This window comes from Electrona antarctica, assembly GCF_951216825.1.
Source record: "Electrona antarctica genome assembly, chromosome: 22".
NCBI classification, from domain to species: Eukaryota; Metazoa; Chordata; class Actinopteri; order Myctophiformes; family Myctophidae; genus Electrona; species Electrona antarctica.
In genome coordinates, this window is record NC_136805.1 from 23559644 (window position 1) to 23577790 (window position 18147).

At 41.8% G+C, this 18147-nt stretch overlaps 1 protein-coding gene across 1 annotated transcript in view; it reads right to left on the reverse strand.

Moving 5' to 3' along the window:
• Positions 1–4932: 4932 nt before the first annotated feature.
• fam20a (FAM20A golgi associated secretory pathway pseudokinase) overlaps positions 4933–18147 on the reverse strand; it is a 16378-nt gene continuing 3163 nt past the window's right edge. Inside the window, exons 2-11 of the mRNA XM_079491913.1 lie at positions 17070–17263; positions 15408–15458; positions 12831–12909; positions 12284–12376; positions 10568–10683; positions 9981–10161; positions 9228–9337; positions 8347–8428; positions 8197–8256; positions 4933–7761 (exon numbers count right to left, since the gene is read on the reverse strand). Of these exons, the coding sequence (XP_079348039.1) occupies positions 7479–7761; positions 8197–8256; positions 8347–8428; positions 9228–9337; positions 9981–10161; positions 10568–10683; positions 12284–12376; positions 12831–12909; positions 15408–15458; positions 17070–17263 (1249 nt within the window). The 3' untranslated portion in view covers positions 4933–7478. The remainder of the gene's footprint in view (positions 7762–8196; positions 8257–8346; positions 8429–9227; positions 9338–9980; positions 10162–10567; positions 10684–12283; positions 12377–12830; positions 12910–15407; positions 15459–17069; positions 17264–18147) is intronic.

Here is an 18147-nt window from a genome sequence, read left to right on the forward strand (position 1 = left end):
CTATGCTTACTAATGCATATTAATGTTTTAGGCATCCAGTGAGTTGGTATGAATGAAAGCGTGTAGTTAAAAAAAAATAGAGGAAACTTTACCCTGCAAGCTACATCATGGTTAGTAGCACTGGGACTTTGTCAAATATTTGGTTATTTACTCGGTAGCTAACTGCTTGTTCTTTAGATGACATAAGTAATTTTATGGCTTTCCTTTCTTTCTTCCTTTTTTTTTTAATTTGTACTAACTCCCACTGAGATGTTGACTGCTGGGGTTTAAGGCCTAACTCTTCATTCCTGCCGTACCGCTTGTCACTATTAACCCAGAGATTACCCTGTACCCAGTTACATTTGTGTTCCTAAGCTGCTTTCTTCTCTTTTTTACGTACTGTTACATTATATCACCATTCTGAGCTTATGTATGAACAGAGAGTGCATGGTTGACTGACTGGCCTGAGGGATGAAAGGATTGTTTGTATGTCCAAAAACATCCAATTTTTTGTGGGGGACTGATTGCAGTGTAGTCAGCTTAATGAGGCAAGAGTGTGTTTTGTTAAGAGGACACCACTGTTTCCTTTAGGCCCTTCTTCCCTATTCCCCTACCTCTCAGGTGTTTCTTGTTGATTTGGTGTTGAATATGATAACCCATGCTCTCTGTCCCCATCTACAGGAGATGACTTTGTTAGGGGATAGGTTTAATACGACTCTTGTTTCACATTCTTTTTTTTCCTCCAGTTTGGGAGTATTGTCATTGTAAACTTATTTAGTCACACACTGCAATCATCCCAGTTTGCCTTACCTTACCTGGCCTGGGCTTACAGAAGTTACAGTAGTAGTCAGTCTCTCCTGCTAGCCCAAACTTCAGCAAGTTTGTTAGGCCCGCAGCACTAAATGCTGCTGGTTATCAGAGGACCATTCTTTTTCTATTCTATCCTATGACTGTATTCAGTTTGACATCCTCTATGTGCAAAGATGTTTATCCTTTTGGTATAGATTGTTCCAGATGGCAGTTTAAGCAATAAAAGAGTAAAAAAAAATATCTGAATTTTGTCTTGTTCCTTTATTTGTGGGTGGGTGGGTGTGTGGGTGGTATCCCAGCCTGAGGTCTACAACCTTTTCTAACAGGACTATATACTGTACAGCAGTCTAATCAGAGACTTGCCTGCAAGCTCCATGTTTGCTCTGCTTACGTTTGTCCTTGAGCACTGAATCCACAAGTTCCAAAGGTCATAGCTGACCAGCCTGACCCTGTGCATGCAGCTGCACACGAAGGGTGGTCACTCACTAAGGAAATGTTGTTTTTTTTTACCCAGCTGGCACCCTGTATGCAAACCTCGATTATATATAACTATGATGCGCGCACACGCCCGATAAAAGCATAGGATTCTAAGTGATGAAACATAACTGTGTGTCATATTAGGCCTATATTATAATCAAATAATATACTTTCGTACTTTGGCTATGCATGTTTTATCCAGTGTTCAACTTTCTTTATTTTTTTCTTTTCAAGTTTGTAACTTGGTTGTTCCAGGCAAGGCAGCATTACTAACAACTCAAGTAGGCTAATATTTAAAACTTGAAAGTAAATGAAAACAATTAAATGAATTAATTAAATGTTATTGCTGAGTAAGCTTGCGAAACCAGGTCTGCGGGTTCTACTTCTTGCCCATGCAGCCCATTTAGTTGAGTTTGCCGGTTTTCAGTGGCTCTGGAGGAAGTATAGCCCTAGAATCTAGGGCCTAGATGATAGATCTATTCCATGACCTGGGCCTACCCTGGCGACCCACCCGCCTGATGCTCCCGAGGAATATAGGCTACTGCAGACTAGCAAACAATGAAAAGGTTCCTTGATCTTTTTGGATACACAACCAAAATAATTTGATGTGAGACTTGTGCTTTGCCAACCCTGGTTCAACGTTACATCAGAATCAACTATCAGGTCGGTGCATTTCCCAAATATTAAGTGATTAACTTCTAGCGCAGGCAGCAGTGACTATAGTGAGTAGACGCAATAATGCATTACAAAGTTTTCAGAAACTCCCCCAAATCATGAACGCTGATTTGACCTTTGAGACGGGTGTGTGTGTGTCTCCGTATACTGCACATTTTCAAGTGACTCATTAGTTTAACTGCATGCATAGTTGCATACTATATAGAAGTGATGGCCAAAATCTGCAATACAATATATCTACACCAGGTGGAGATATGGAGCTGCTGTCAACAGAATAGCTTCCACTGGAAAGCTATCATAAGAATAATGGTAGTAGTGAAGCAAAACCTCTTTTCCTTCCTCAAACCACTGCTATTATTCCCCTTTTACAAAAACACTGGTTATGGATTTTTGTAAGCCCCACCTCACTTAAAAATACATACTATGTATGTCTTTTCTCAATTCTGCACTCAATTTTGCTTTTGAAGCTCTATGCTCCCAAAATCAGTTAATAAGAGTTTTTGCCATTTTATTATTAACAATAACTACATGCATGGTCCCTGATATTTGTTTGTTATTGGAGGTTTAAAAAAGAAAACTAAAATAAAACATGCCTGGCTGCATCTTTTTCTTTACTGCTGTGTGTGTGTGTGTGTGTGTGTGTGTGTGTGTGTGTGTGTGTGTGTGTGTGTGTGTGTGTGTGTGTGTGTGTGTGTGTGTGTGTGTGTGTGTGTGTGTGTGTGTGTGTGTGTGTGTGTGTGTGTGTGTATACTACTGTATTCTAGCCTAGCATACATTTAATGAGGCAGAGTTTTAAAGAGGAACATTGCTTGCTGTTGCTGCTGGAAACATAAGTTAACCTGGAAAGGAGCCAGCTTAGGTGGTTCGGGCATCTGGTTAGGATGCCTCTCGAGCGTCTCCCTAGGGAGGTCCTCGAGGCACGTCCCACTCGGAGGAGACCCCGGGGCAGACCAAGGCTAATGTTGCTCTGAAGAGGGAAGTCTTCTCTGGTGGAGCTGTTGCCCCCGCAACCCGACTACGGATAAACGGTTGAAGATGGATGGATGGATATCAGTTTATCAGGGTCGCTGCCTGCCAAACTTCATTTGGCATGATGGCATCACTCATCCTTACAACTCTTTAAAAAAGTTGTGGTTGTTGTCTCTGCCAGGCCGAAAGGCATGCCCGAGACTGTTTTATACCCTGTCAGTCCGCCCATGAGTAGTGAGTACTTCAAGTACTCACTACATCAAGATGCATCTGTTTGATCTTTCATATTCCATCCTGATTGGCTAAGATTGCCATCTAAAGTGTGCATCTAGAGTGGCCTGTTTTTAACAAAATGCAGCAAATCATGATGGTGAAACCTTTTAACATTGCCCTATTGCCTTGGAAACCCAGACGTTTTTATTCACCAGGAGGCAGATTTTTGCAAAATATCTTTTTTATATTACTCCTACAAATACAAAATCAAACAAATCGGTACACATCGGTACGCACATTATCTCTACAGTATGGTATGCATTGGTATTATATGGGTCATGAGCTTAGCTCTATCTCAAGACTGATCTGTCAGATTTTTGACGGATATTCAGCTATAGTGTAGATTTTTGAGGGGCGCTAGCCCCTCCTATACACAGGTTTAATGTTTGTCTTTAGTTCAAAGTTTGTTTAGTAAACGCATTGACAATAAAAGGAAAATGTACGTCATAATGTGTCGTTTACATCATATTGTCTCTTTATTGTTAATGGCGTTTAATGTTTGTGTTGGCACCATTTGTTTCACATCACCATTACATCACCTAACTAGAAAAAGTGCCCTTCTGGGCACAGGTCTCCACCAGGAGGATAGGACTGTGTGATTTTTGGCAAAATGTTTAGGAGTAATATAAACATGTTTTTTTGTTTGTTTGTTTTTTGCAACAATTTTCTTCATTTTGTTGAGGAAATGCAGAGCCAGATCACTCATAGCATCTCTGAGGATAGAATTCTGGATGAGCAGGACATGTGCAGCATTTTGAACGAAACAGGCCACTCCTGAAAACTTTGGAAGGCAATGTTAGCCAATCAGTGTAGAATCTGAGAAATCCAACAGACTCGTCTTGATCACATGACTACAGAGATCGTGTGTACCGATTTGCGTGAGATTTGGATGAAATCTGTGCGACTAACATAAGCAATGTGTTTAGCAGAAATCGGCCTCATGGTGGCGCTATAACCGGCAGATGTGGAGGGATGCAGGGAAAATGTTTTTCCATGGCCTCTAGGGAGTGCGCAGATTGATTATACAGATTGATGCAGTTATAGCTAAAAACAGGAATTGGCCTGTTATAGCGCCACCATGAGGCTGATTTGGAAAATAATGAGTGGCATGTCGTCCTCGGCCTAGTGGAAATGTGCGTGTATAATTTCACGGAAATTGCACACTGTTTTTGTGATTTGTGGCATTTTGTTCGAAACGGACCATTCATGTGAGCTTTGGAAGCCAATATTGGCCAATCAGGATGGAAGATGGGAAATGGTGCAAATCCGTGTTGATCACATGACTATGTAGATAGTGTATACCGAATTGTGTGATGTATGGATAAAATGTGTACGGGTAATTACAGAAATGTGTTTTGCCTAAATCGGCCTCATGGTGGCGCTATAACAGGCCGTTGAGGAATATTTGGGGCAGAGGTTCATCGTTGGCATCCATGGAGTGTGTGTGCACAGTTTGGCATGGATCGGGCCAACGGTACCGGAGATTAGCTGATAACGGACGGACGGAAGGACGGACGGACGGACGGACGGAAGGAAGGACACACACACACACACACGGACGGAGTGCAAAACATACTCTCTCCCCATGCCTTCGGCCGGCCTGGTGGAGACAATCAACATGAGTTAGACATTAATATATTAGCGCCCCTCACTTCACACGGGTGTGATTTTTGTCTTACACAAACATTAAATTCCCATTGACAATGAATGGATAATTTACGTCATATGTGGACGAGCAAATCGGCGCCCCTCACTTCACACGGGTGTGATTTTTATTCATATTCCATTCGGATTGGTGAATGAGTGAGTACATAGAGGATGTGTTGGATTTGTAGACGCATAGCATGACAATATCACTAACTACACCAAACCCAGGCGTGCAGGAGCATGCTTTTTCTGGTTGAGGACAATGGGTTCAACATTGGAACTGTTGGGGAAGGGACCTTGTGGTGGTAGGAAGATGTGACACGATGCAATACAGTTCTTTAGCAGTTCGATGCTTCTGTCTCAGCCTGATTTGGTTCGGTTGATGTGAAACCACTTAAAGACTTTGATGACAGCAACAAGGAGTTTGAAGTCTGGAAAATGGGCCGGGACAAGCTAAATTGCTGTTTAATAGGTAGCACTTTTCTCTGGGGAGACATCTCACACAAACACACACACAATCTTGTGCTTTTGCTGTCTGACTCCTTTACTTACTGTACTTTCGCTGGCTTGAAAGTTGCACTTTGTAATCGCATAAAATGCTTTTATTGACAATTTTGGCAGTAGACACTATAATCGACTTTGATGTCACAGACTCAGTCACAATATTTACCATCATCAATTTGATGCAACGTCTACACAGCTTTTCCAGTGCTCTGTCCTAAAAGATATCTCCTTCAATGCTATGAAATCCATCTCAGTTGTGTTTTCTACTTTGGCGTGTATGTGTACATGACAGACAGACAGACAGAGAAAGTATATGGCAAGTCACCCGCTTCGCAAGTACTGTATGTGCACAGATTTTGTGTGGGAGGCCACAGTCCGATAAACCCAAGGGGGTATTTTTGACAGCAGATAAAATGATTAATGACCCAGACAAGTCTGAAATGTGATACGGTAACACGCTGCTCGGTCCATGATTGATATCCAATAATGAGAGATGAAGAAGCCTGGAAATTAAGTCCCAGTGAAGTTAGCCTGCAGTCATCCCATACTGTGTAGACCTATGTTCAGATAAGGTATATTTCTTTTCCTTGTTTTTATTTGGTCTCTCATCCTCTCTGATAGTCTTCAACTTCCATAGTGTTTCACGCTTTAAGGAGACTTAGAGACTAGACTTCAATTTGACGTGCTTTGACGTCCCAACAGGTCCCAAGTTCAAGTTCAAAGTACTCATGTTACATGGCCTTCTGTGGTGTTTGGTTTTAGTACAGTATGATTGACTTGAAAAGAGCCAGGTACCAGGTACCACTGTTCCATGACCTTCTCCTCTCTGTAGATCCACAATTTGAAAAAAGTCTCACTTCCATCATGTAGATGTCTAACCAGTCAGACGTGGGTTCGGTTACGGCCTGTTTTTCAAATTCCAGGAAAACACTTGTAAAGGCACAACAGGCGAGTACTCTAGCTCTTTCAATGTTCTGCAACTGGTGTACATACTCAATGGCACACACACTTTAGTAAACCCTGAGGACATACAACAAGATATGGAGATTTGTTGTCAGACTGCTTGTAGTTCTGGATTCATGTTCATTTTCAGACCTTAACATTATGGCTAGCCAAGTTCATTCGAAGGATTTATCAAATGGTAAATGGTGCATTTATATAGCGCATTTTATCCAAAGCGCTTTACATAGATGCATTACATTCACCCATTCGCACACACATTCATACCGATGGCGGAGGAAACCATGCAACCTGCACATCAGGAGCAATTTGGGGACTCAAGGACACTTCAACGCTAACTCTGGGGAAGCCTGGGATCGAACTGGGAACCTCGCGGTTCCCATCCGGCCAGTCTCTACCCCTGAGCCTATACCCATTTTACAAGATTATTGGATTGTTGTTGCCAATGTCATGACTTCTTTGTTCTATCACCTTGGCTGTGTGGTAGGTATACAGTATATTGTGGATTTCCATGTAGAGAAAATGGACCATTTTCTTCTTGCCTATTACTTTTGGTGAGACAGTTTTAGCCTATTGATACTACAATTGGGTTGCTAGTAGGCCTTTGTTAACATTGAATTATGTTGTGTGACAGGGTGACGTTTGTTTGACTTTTTTCTGTTTGTATTTAATGGCCTGTGATTGAGAGTTTGTTCTTATTTCCGCTGCGTGCACTAAAGAGGATTTAGATTTCAGATGTTAACTTAAAGTTTGTTTTGCTTGCACATTGCTCTTACAGTATATCCCGTTGGCTCATTTCATTCAAGGCCTGTCATTCCCATAAAGAGCATAACATGGAGGCAAGAGTTTGATCAGTAAAGGTGATCTGGTATCTTGGATGGGCTTCACTGCTTCATGCCAAAACTAAGAGGCAAATGTTGGGATAAAAACCTACAGGTTCCGCACTGTGGGTACAGGGCAGGCCAGAGCGTAGATTAAGAACCCATTCCAACCTCTGTTACCATGTCCCAGTTCCCATGTCTCCCGTCCTCCTGTCCTGTGACATGGCCTTCATCCGCTCTGTACGTGCTCAAAGCTCTCTGACTTTTCAATAGAGACAAGACTCTAGTACTAAGTCTTTTGTTTGAACTCCTACGTCCCAGTTCCAAGTCCCAAGTGAACTGCACGTCTCAGGTTCTCCTTGGTTACCTGGCCTCCTTCCTCTCTGTGGGCAGCAGCTGAGTAGTCTGAGGTTTAGCCGTGGACTTGATGAAGTCCTTGATGACCACCTGTGCGTCACCCAACCTGCGCATGCACCGCTGCACCACCCGGATTGTCTTCTGCAGCCGGCGGTCCAGCGCTAACAAGTGAGGCTCGGTCAGCACAGGCTGTAAGGGGTCTCCCTCCAGGGACTCCCTCATCACATCGCTGAGCCTGTACTGAGCCTGGGTCAGGAGCTGGAGCCGCAGCAACGTAGAACTCTTTATCCTGGAGAAGAAGGAAGAGACGTCAGATGAACAAAAGAGATGGAGACGTAGAGGGGAACTACTACCCTATGGTTTTCTTGTAGGTCTTATCAATTGATGTCTAATTATAGATGGAGGAACAGGGGGCCAAATTGGAGGAGTGTCAAAAGAAAATCTAGGATGTTGCATTGTAACCTCTTTCACCCTTAGCAATGCCGCATTTTATAGCATGTCAAACTGAGGAGAAAGAGGTGATGAAATTACAACCCGTCTGTTCTTGACAATCCCCTCACCACCAATGGTGGCCCCATAACTATAAGTATACCTCACCAAACATTCCATCACAGACCTATGTTGTTATTTGCTATGCGACCCTATGTATTTATGCCCAGAGAGTAGAGACTATATACACAGAGAAGAGTTGACACCGCCCTCTAGATTGCATGGTACTACTTACATGCAGCATTGAGACAGCGGAGCCAGAATGGACATCTCATCATGTGTGTTCTTCCCAAATCTGGAACACAGTTTAAGATGTCAACTTTGATCAGGAAACCAAAGAGTTTTGATTAACAACTCCATAGTTAAATACTTCTCCTCTTCTCACCCTCTGGCGTTGTCTAAGTGGAGTAGGAAACCTTCGTCCCCAAATTTTGTGAAGATCTCATAGTGATGCCTGTCCATGTTGCCTGCAGAAGACCAATACGTAGAATTTCACAAAAGCCCAATTTCATTATTTGTCATTTCTTTAATTCTTTATGAGAACCCTTTTTTCTCCCAAGTTTTGCCACACTTGTGGAGTCCCAGACACTGCTAAGTGCTAACACCTATAGTTGGTAAAGTGGGAGGGCATATAGTCAACTATGTGTCACTTCCGATATGATGCCGGAGACCTAATGTATCTTTGCATATTTTGCTTATTTTGTAGATCAGCTAGGTTTGGTGAAAAGATTTGGTGTAGAGGGGGAAAAAGGAGGAGACCAAGCATTGATCCCTGGGGGACACTGGTCAATGAGTTTAAGTGGTTAAGGACAAGGTCACAGCCACTGAAGGTAACAGATATAAACCAGTAAGTGAGGGTTGTATTTTTGACATAATTGCATTTTACTCCAGTGATATCACCAGTGAAATTAAGTTTTCCTTTTCAGCACAACTTCAGCGAGTGACGTCAGAGACACACAGGAGACTGCTCATATTTATAGCTGTTGATGAAACATCTATCTATTAATGCACGAAGTGCGACTGTGGCCCTGCATATCTCTCGAGAACCGTCCGACTGATCGTCTGAGGGAGTGATGTGCCTAATTGGAAGTCTGTTGGATTGGCAGTTGTCCAGAATTATCTATAAATCTGCAAATCTCCATGTCTGTCTAAGTGTCTCATCATTCCCAATGGGCATCGCTCTAGTTAGCCATTACTGTCACTACTGTATATGGAGATAGTGCCCCCCAAATGCCTGTGATTGTAGGGAAGACAGAGAAGACAAACCCGTTAGGAAGTCAAAGATGGACATGTCTATGATGTTCAGGAGTCTGTTGCCTGAGTTGTAGGGATACAGTTGTTTTATCGTGTCACAGTAGAAAGGATTGGCTTCCCACCTGTTATACACAGAGAGAAACGCAAACATTATTTCAACATTCAACTTTTCAACATTTTCAACATTCAACATTTCAACTTGTGCTGTATTTCATTATAGCTCGAGCCTCATATTATTCCACCATTGATTCCACTGCTGCTTACATTACATTTGAATTTCTTTCCCGCACCACAACCCCAAGCTAAAATGTTTGCCGCTCCGCTTTGGTCTTATTGTGTAAGGTGAATTGAAAGATTTAATTAAAAGATTTGAAATTAAATAAAGAAAAGTTGAGAGACTATAGTGTGGCCTATTATGAGGTCCTGCGTTCGTCCTGGGTATACTGTGGCACATCGAATCCAATAATTGTAATTGAATCTTCAATGTGTGTGGTTGCTGGTTGTCTCTGTGTTTTAGCATGCTTCACAGTAAAATCAGGAGTGTTAACCACTTTCAACCATGGCGTGCCTATTTTGAGCATGACATTAGGCGAATAAAAATGTTTAAAAAAAAATAAAAAAATAGCAGATCAGCAAGCTCACAATACATCATGATGAGCTGCGCTGTGAGCTTGTAAATCACTGGCAAAGTCCTGTTTATGTAAAAAGAGAGATTCTCATTGTCAAAGCAAACGGTATGTGGTTGTGTTGTGTCTGAGCTCGTACTCCTCTCGTCCTGTGAAGCTGTATGAGCGTATCCATGGGTTGGGGATGGAGATACGCGGGGCAATGCTGAGCCCGGGGAGGTAGGCAGACAGCGAACCCTCCAACAGGTCAGGGCTGCCACACACTGCATACTCTGTCTTGCACACGTACAGACACTTGGCAAAGAAACACGTGTTGTTGGCTGTTTGGGACGAGAAGCACATGGTTGAGTCCAGTAAACTATCAAATCTAAGAGTGATATTATTCATTACCCACTGTCATTTCAGATATTTTAGTTTAACCTGTTGTATTTTGCTGGTCTTCCATTGCCCCTCTCAAAGTCAACAATAGGCCTACTATGGCAAATGGGGGCAAAATGTTTTTTCTATACACTAGGCGGTGCTTCAGAAATTCAAAGCTCTTTGAAATTGCTGCTACAGTTACTGAGGAATGTCCACTGGAACCTTGTTAGCGAGCATCTTGTATTAATGTTAATGCTATAAGAACCGTTTGATGTACGATATCAAATCTTAGTTAAAAACTATTGCTTAAACCACCGAGGGGAACATTTGCCAAAAATAGGATGGATTGAACGAAAGACAGTTTACCTGGAGATGTGAAGAAGACACTGCGGAGGTCTTCGCTGTGGGTGATCTGGAGAATTTCTCCTGTGAGGTTTACCAGTCTACCCACCACCGGTGGGACCCTCCGGAAGTCCAGGATTCTGGAACAACAAGGACAGCACAATATTCACCTGGGACCCAATCTCTTCTCTCTTTCACTCTTTCGCTCTCCCTCACCCTGTCTCTGCCTCTCTCTCTCTCTCTCTCACACCCCCTCCCTTTGCACTATTCACAGTTCCATCCCTATTATGCCGGCATAAACTCAGATGAACTCTAGAAAGACAGTGATACCCTGCCATACTTATCTTCTTACCTCGTTCACACAGGCCCATACAATTCACCTTGACTGATCCTTATCAGCGAAACACCCCCAACGGACAGGGCTCTGCTCATTGTAATTGAGCAGGTGTTGATATATAAGGAGGCTGTATTTCCCCACAGGCCTTATATGAGTCAGTCGTGTCTCAATAACGGTAATCAAATTATAATCAGCATGCAAGGTTGAATGGGTGGTTTGTTAAATGCATTCCCCACCTGCTGATAAAGGATAATGATTGGGCTTGCTGACACGACTAGACAGACAGACACCTCCAGACATCTTAATGCAGATTCTTGTTCATCTACTTGTTTCTGCATTTGGAGAATTTGGCAATACCTTAATTCCAAAGTGACTCTCCTGGGTGCATAATGACTGTTTGAATGTGTCCCTATTGTTTGCGACTTTGTTGACAATGCATTACATCCCACAGTAAAGTGGTGATTTATCATGGTGCGTGGTTACCAAATAATCCTGTCTGGCTCCAATGACTCTGTTCTAAGATGAGTCACCCGAGCTAATGTGCCATAGCATGGAGAAAGACTGCGTGTGTCGACAGACCACAGTATTTACACTAATCAGTTTGAAAATACTGGGTTGGGCGACCATGTTGAAATCATGGTGGAGTTACATGAGTATGTAGTAGTCATGGGTTTAGGTAGCACTAAACAACTTAGGCTATATTATGGACTTGGTGTTCTTAGTCGACTCAACAGGGATGGCATTGGCTGCTGACAAGTGCCATCCATTGTTGCCAGATCTTGTGAGAGAAATAAGAAACCAGGTCTATTGAAAATTAGCCCAAAACTTAAGAAGCGACAAGGCCACACAAGCACTTTAAACTATACATATTGGAAAATATGCAACACGTTGGGAGCTTGTAGATCTGCTATTTTCAAATAATCTTGAAAAAAGGGAAATATTTGGAATATTTTTGAAACATTTTAACTACACAATTCTTGAATGTCCGTCCCTATCACAAAATGTTTTCAAATGGCGGTCTGCCAAATGTTTGAGAACCATTGGTTTAAAGTACACTTTAGAAAGTGACTTTACAGAAAAACAAGCCTAAACTTTCAAACATTTTGTATTGTTTTGAGACAGACAAACAGTAGGAAAACTGAGAGATTTGATATGGTTACCTACAACATTTGTTTTTAGTTCAGCATTTTGCAGCATAACCATAATTGGGAACCAAACAGGAATGGATGTGTAACCGAAACTAAAATTAGCCTACATCCTGATCCAAGTACCACCACAGTAGACTTTGGGGAAGAAAAACGGCTTACATTGTAAAATGACTTGGAGTATATCCACGTAAGACCTATAATTATTTTATTTATTTTTGATGACATGGGGTGGGCGTGGATCAGATTGTACAGTACCTGTCAAGGTGAAAGGCAGCAATCTCTGCATTGTGTCGTTGGAAATCAACAAAGTAAAAGGTATTCTCTGGAGTCTGCTCGTCCCTCCTCTGCCTGACACACACACACACACACACACACACACACACACACACACACACACACACACACACACACACACACACACACACACACACACACAATGTTGGCACAGCCAGATAGAAAATACTTTAAGATAAAGACTAAACTATACAGACCCATAGTAGTAGGTTCTTAATGCAAAAATAACAAATTGTAACCTACAGTATTTGACAAGTTATAAACCAGTTATAGATACTAGATAGTGTTAATTTTTCAAATGTACACAGTATCTACACGTTTCTTAACCAGTTGTTCCTGACCTAAAAGTTCAAGATGTTCTCACTGCAAACAAAGAACTTACATTGTATATATATCTATAAAATATCAAATATGACATCCTGACTTAATTGTCAATGCAAAATCCAGGTCCTGGCATGAAACCACAGACAGTTTATAGTGAGGATCTGGAGTTATAATCCCTCTTCACCTCATAGGTTTGAACATGGCCTTGCCACAGTTCTGCATCTTCAGAGCCAGCTTCAGGTGATGTCCGCTGGGCTTCACCACTGTGGTGTAAAGAACAAAAACAGATATGCTCCCATCAGATCAAAGTATAAATAGAGGTCAACAACACTTAGTTGGGAAACAAAACAATATGGAATATCAGATATGGAATAGTGTGGAAGCCAATTATAGCCGTTCAGAATGGAATATGAAAATTCTTTATCATATTTTTATCATATGACCCCACATCTGTTTTTGACAGAACAGAATCTGTAGGAACAGTTTTGAATAAAATGCTAAGTGGTAGAACATTTTGTTGGGCGAAAATGGGCCTGGCCTACGTAGATGGGGATTCCTCGGAAATAATCATTTTGTTGGACGACCAATGGTCCAAGAATTATAGGCCAAGGCCTACTGTCTGCGTGAATGAACACTTTGATGCTGATCGCTCCAGTAGTTTGTGAGATTTGGTGCATGCAGACAGACACACATAAAGATGGGCGAAACCGAAAGCATAATCTCAGCTCTCTGCCTTCTGGCCTGGTGGAGAGTTTTTAAAAATGACAACAGAATGTTGTTGCTGGTGTGAAAACAAAAGCACGGGTGGGCAACTATTAGATATGAGTCCTATGCTTACAAAACATACACAATATCTTTCAGAGGATAGGTCAGTGGTTGGGATTTTGGAATATTGTGTGGTGAATTCACAATTGTACTCTGGAGTAGTAGAAGTGTTGAAATACAGTAAAGAGTCTGTCTGACCTGTAAACTGACACCACCTGTATGCTTGTTTACAGCTGTAAACAAGGATACAGGTGTAGCTGTGACGTCAGTTCGCTTTTGGACTTAAACATTGCATCAGTATATCAGCAGGTCTGACTTTTTGAACGAGAGGCAGAAACCAGGCAGGTAGACATGTGTTTTGCAGAGAAAGTCCTGGAGGTTTATATTTGTTGTGTGCCATATTTTGCTCTTTATTCTTAGGATGTGTCTCACAGGACCCTATTGAATAGGATGTGTCTCACAGGACCCTATTGAATAGGATGTGTCTCACAGGACCCTATTCCCAGTGATAAGATAATTACGGGGTTGGTGTCACAGCCTGAGTTTTACTCTCTGCGAATGAAATTCTTTTTCTCTCCGTCTGGGTTTATGTTATGTCACAGCAGTGGGCCAAGCTAACCACACACACCTCCCCCATGGCACTTTTACGAAGCTCTAGCTAGCGTATTAATAGTTTACAATTGCTGCTATAGTTCTGTGTTGGATGTGAATCAAAGGGGCACCAAACTGGCACACATGTCCTTTGAAGTCACAATACAAATGCATTGCTGCCATGGCCTTCTGGTTTCCGGCTGGTAATGAGAAAACTCTCACATGAATGGGGGAAAGGGAAGATAGAGGGATTCATGTTCTTTTTCATGTATTTTGTTCTGGGCTGGGTGTGACGTTGATGTGGTCAGCCAGTTTCTTGTTGGGGGGGTGCATTAATAAGGGAGAAAATGTGAATGAAAAAGAAGACAGACATTGTTGTATGTGTGTGTTGGGGGTGAATAGGTTTATGTAGTAGCTTGATTAGTTTTTGTAAATAATTTGAGTTTTATTGTGTGCCTGCCTAGGCTAGACTAATGTAAAATGCTTTTTTTACTGTGCAAAAGTTCTCAAAGGGAGACTCAGACATCCAGTGATGCAAATAGGCTGCATCCTGCATCCTTAAACTCACTAAATTGAGAAAGGACACAATCATGTCACCCTCCATTGGTGCTGGGATGCAATACTGTACGCGGTACTGTACTCTAACGTTGTTGATGTAGGACTCATAAAATGTCCCTGCGACCCATCTAAAAGACCACCCCTGGGTCCCGGGACCCATTACATTGAAAACCTATTTACATCACATCTGCAAATCAGACAGTCAAAATAATTCCCAGGTCAATATACGTCTTGATTGCACAGCTATAAGGAAGAACAGTGGACCGGAGTTGAGAAGTCACTGAACTACTAAAAACGCATCGGTTTCCGAGGCTACTGCTGACTGAGCCTATATCGCACAAACTTTTGAAGTAACTTTCCCCCACACTGTTGACAATTATGTGGTTTTGATTTGTCTGCCTCTTGGAGGTATGAGATGTGAGTAGATGGATGTGTGCAGGTTGGGCGCCTGGATGTGTTAGCCCCCAGCCCCCACTCCCGGAGCCAGTGCTAGATCAAACATTTAATTAAGTGCTTCCCCTTTGAACATAAATGAGTTCCCCGCTCTTTGCCCCAGAGCGATGTCTTTATACAGATAGCGACATCACAATCGTGGTAATTTATGGAATTTTGCTGCCAAATGAAAACAAAAGCTGCCATACAAAAGCATCATTGTATTTATCTCCGATACTATCGCCAAGCACCACAGAAAAGGGGAGCAAGCAAGAGGGGGAGAGAGTGGGGAAAAACAAAGAGACTAGTTAGAAAGACGCACTTGCCATTGTTTGTGCTGCATTACAATGTGAGATAAGGTACAAAGAGTGCAAAGTTGTGCAGATATGGAAATCTGGTTGTGAACTGACTTTACCTTGGCTGCAGTCACATGTTCCCTTTAGGGCCTTCTCGTCCTGTGTGTAATCTAAACAAGAGACATATAGTATCCGTCTTCCGTTAGGAATAATTTCACTGGTTTAGTCAACTAACAGTATACAGTAAGTTTCATTACATCCTTCTGTCCACTCACCCAACTGGTTTATTCACTTATACATCATTCTTTCTTGCTACCCATCCATTCATCCTTGCACCCTATTCCAACCTGTACATAGTTATCATGTTTTTGAGATATCTCAATTGTTGTTGTCATTGTTGTGATTGTGAATGAATGCATAGGACCTGAATGTAAACAAAACCGTAAGGTCTTTCTTCTGTGCTGTCCTTTTGGACCAATATGTGCCTGACTGTAGCCTGTACTGTTGGTTGGACCAATGTGCCTGACTGTAGCCTGGACTGTTGGTTGGACCAATGTGCCTGACTGTAGCCTGGACTGTTTGCATTTTTTTTGTCTAATAAAATAATAAATAAAATAAAAAACCCTATTGATTGATGGATAATTTTGAATTATTGTAGATCTGTTATTTTGTGGATGGAAGTTTACATGTTCCCAATGACCCCATGTATTTTTCATGCCCTGTATCCCACTAAGTTACATCTCATTTCTGCCCCAGCGTAAAACAGATAGTATTAAATCTCACTCTCCCCCAGTCAGCGAGTAAGAATAAAGAATTGTTGTTTCCCGATTGTCTGCCTTTCTGTGGAAAACACCCTGTTATTCGGCCTTGGTGCTTTGCCAGAGCAGACAAGTTGTCTCCTAGTTACGTTAGCTGGTTGGCATTAACTTTAAATTATGAACTACATTTACATTATTAACTACATATCCCATACATTATGCTTCCTGGTTTGGACAGGAAGTGACAGTGAATCATCCTTTGGTTGTTTGACACGTTGCTCTGTGTAGCGTATTCTATCTGATTAAAATGATATATATACCGTTTCCATTTTGGAGACGGTATATATATCATATATATCATTTTCTAAAAGAGTATTTCCTGCTTAAGGTAACATTTGGATATTGATAATTCTCTTAAAAATATTCCTGTTAAAGCTAATTCTTAACTTTATCATCTAAAAGGTTTAATAACCATTTTAAGGCTCTCTGCCTAGATTATGGGTGCTGAGTATTTATTTGTACTCTAATTACTTTTCAAACGTATTTTTTATAGTTTCAGCTCTGTAATCGAAGTAATACAGTATTATACAGTCCTTTTTATCATTAGTAAATCATTAATTGTCCCTTCTGCATTTTATATGCAACAATTGGTCTTCGATCCTTCCCTTATCTTAAATTTATCCAACATTGATCATCCAACCATCAATGTAGTATTGCGTTAATGTCGGGTAGAAACCATGTATCTCCATATTACAACTTTTGAAAAAAGTTACTTTTTGGAGTGGCAAAAGTAGCAAAAATAGTCAATCTACAGTGCGTTGCACCATGATGCGCTGTGAGCTGCCATTTCTACTAATTTGTAAGTACATGTAAAAGTGGTTAAGTGTTGGGCTTTTACATTTTATCCATTGGAACAGAGTTAATTTTTTCCATTTCCTGAAAAGTAATGGTTTTGGACATACATGGTTTCTGCCGATATACAATACACTCTCCGTCCATCCATCAATCCATCTCTGCTGTTACCTGCGCTAATAATCGCATGACTCTGCATGTCCTGGACGAGCTGTGGGATGGCGGGGTCGTCACGCGCGTACAGCGCATAGCGGTTTATCCCCAGGTGGAACTTGAGCCAGCTGGCTTCGGGGTCAAAGCTCACCTCCTGTTCGGTGACAGTGATGTTGGCGGCGGCCGCTGCCTCATTGTAGAACTTCATATGCCTGAGGAGTGACAGGTCACACAGGACAGGGCTCAAGGGGCAGATTTAAAAATAGGAATATACTTGAATGCACTTTGCCTCTCTCCTCTCTTTTTACCATAGGGATTAGAGATTGACATGACGGTTGTAATATGCAAGGTGTGATCCTGCAGTCCCTCATCTCACTGCGGCTGTTGATGATGGGTTACTTTACATGAGTAAGTGTCTGGTGGTGGTGGTTAGTGCATAATAATATGTTGAACTCACTGACAGAGGCCATGGCATGCAGGCTTGAGGGTTACCACATTTACCCTGGTGTCTATTTTGGGCAGATCATTTTTTGTTTAAAATATTTGTTTTAATCAAAACTTGGAAAAAAAAGTGGTGTGTGTGTGTGTGTGTGTGCAACTCCCCTCTATTGGTTCTCTGTATCGTTCCAATTTCAGTTCCTATTGGTTCTCTGTATCGTTCCAATTTGTATCGTTCCAATTTCTTCTCTGTATCGTTCCAATTTCAGTTCCTATTGGTTCTAACACAATCGCTCTCTCTCTGTTTCTGGCACAACAGCGCCACTTTTTCCCCTACTGGTACTCTAAACATAGTCACATAGTCCCATAGTCCCATAGTGACATTGCTGTTCCTTGGAGTGGTTGCACCACTCAAAAAGATCTACAATCTCACAACATGTTGCACTACATTTGCCATACAACTAAGTATGTAGCGCTGAAGTGATTAACCTCAGAATCCTCAGGTATAGGGCCCTTCTGGCCTTTGCTGTCTGACGTCTTGGGATTGTCCTAGTCTAGTGAAACCTTTCGAAGAAAACTCCTCTCTTCTCCTCTCCTCTCCTCTCCAAACCAATACCACTCACTGTGGAATTGTCCCTTCCTTTCTTCCTTCCTTCTT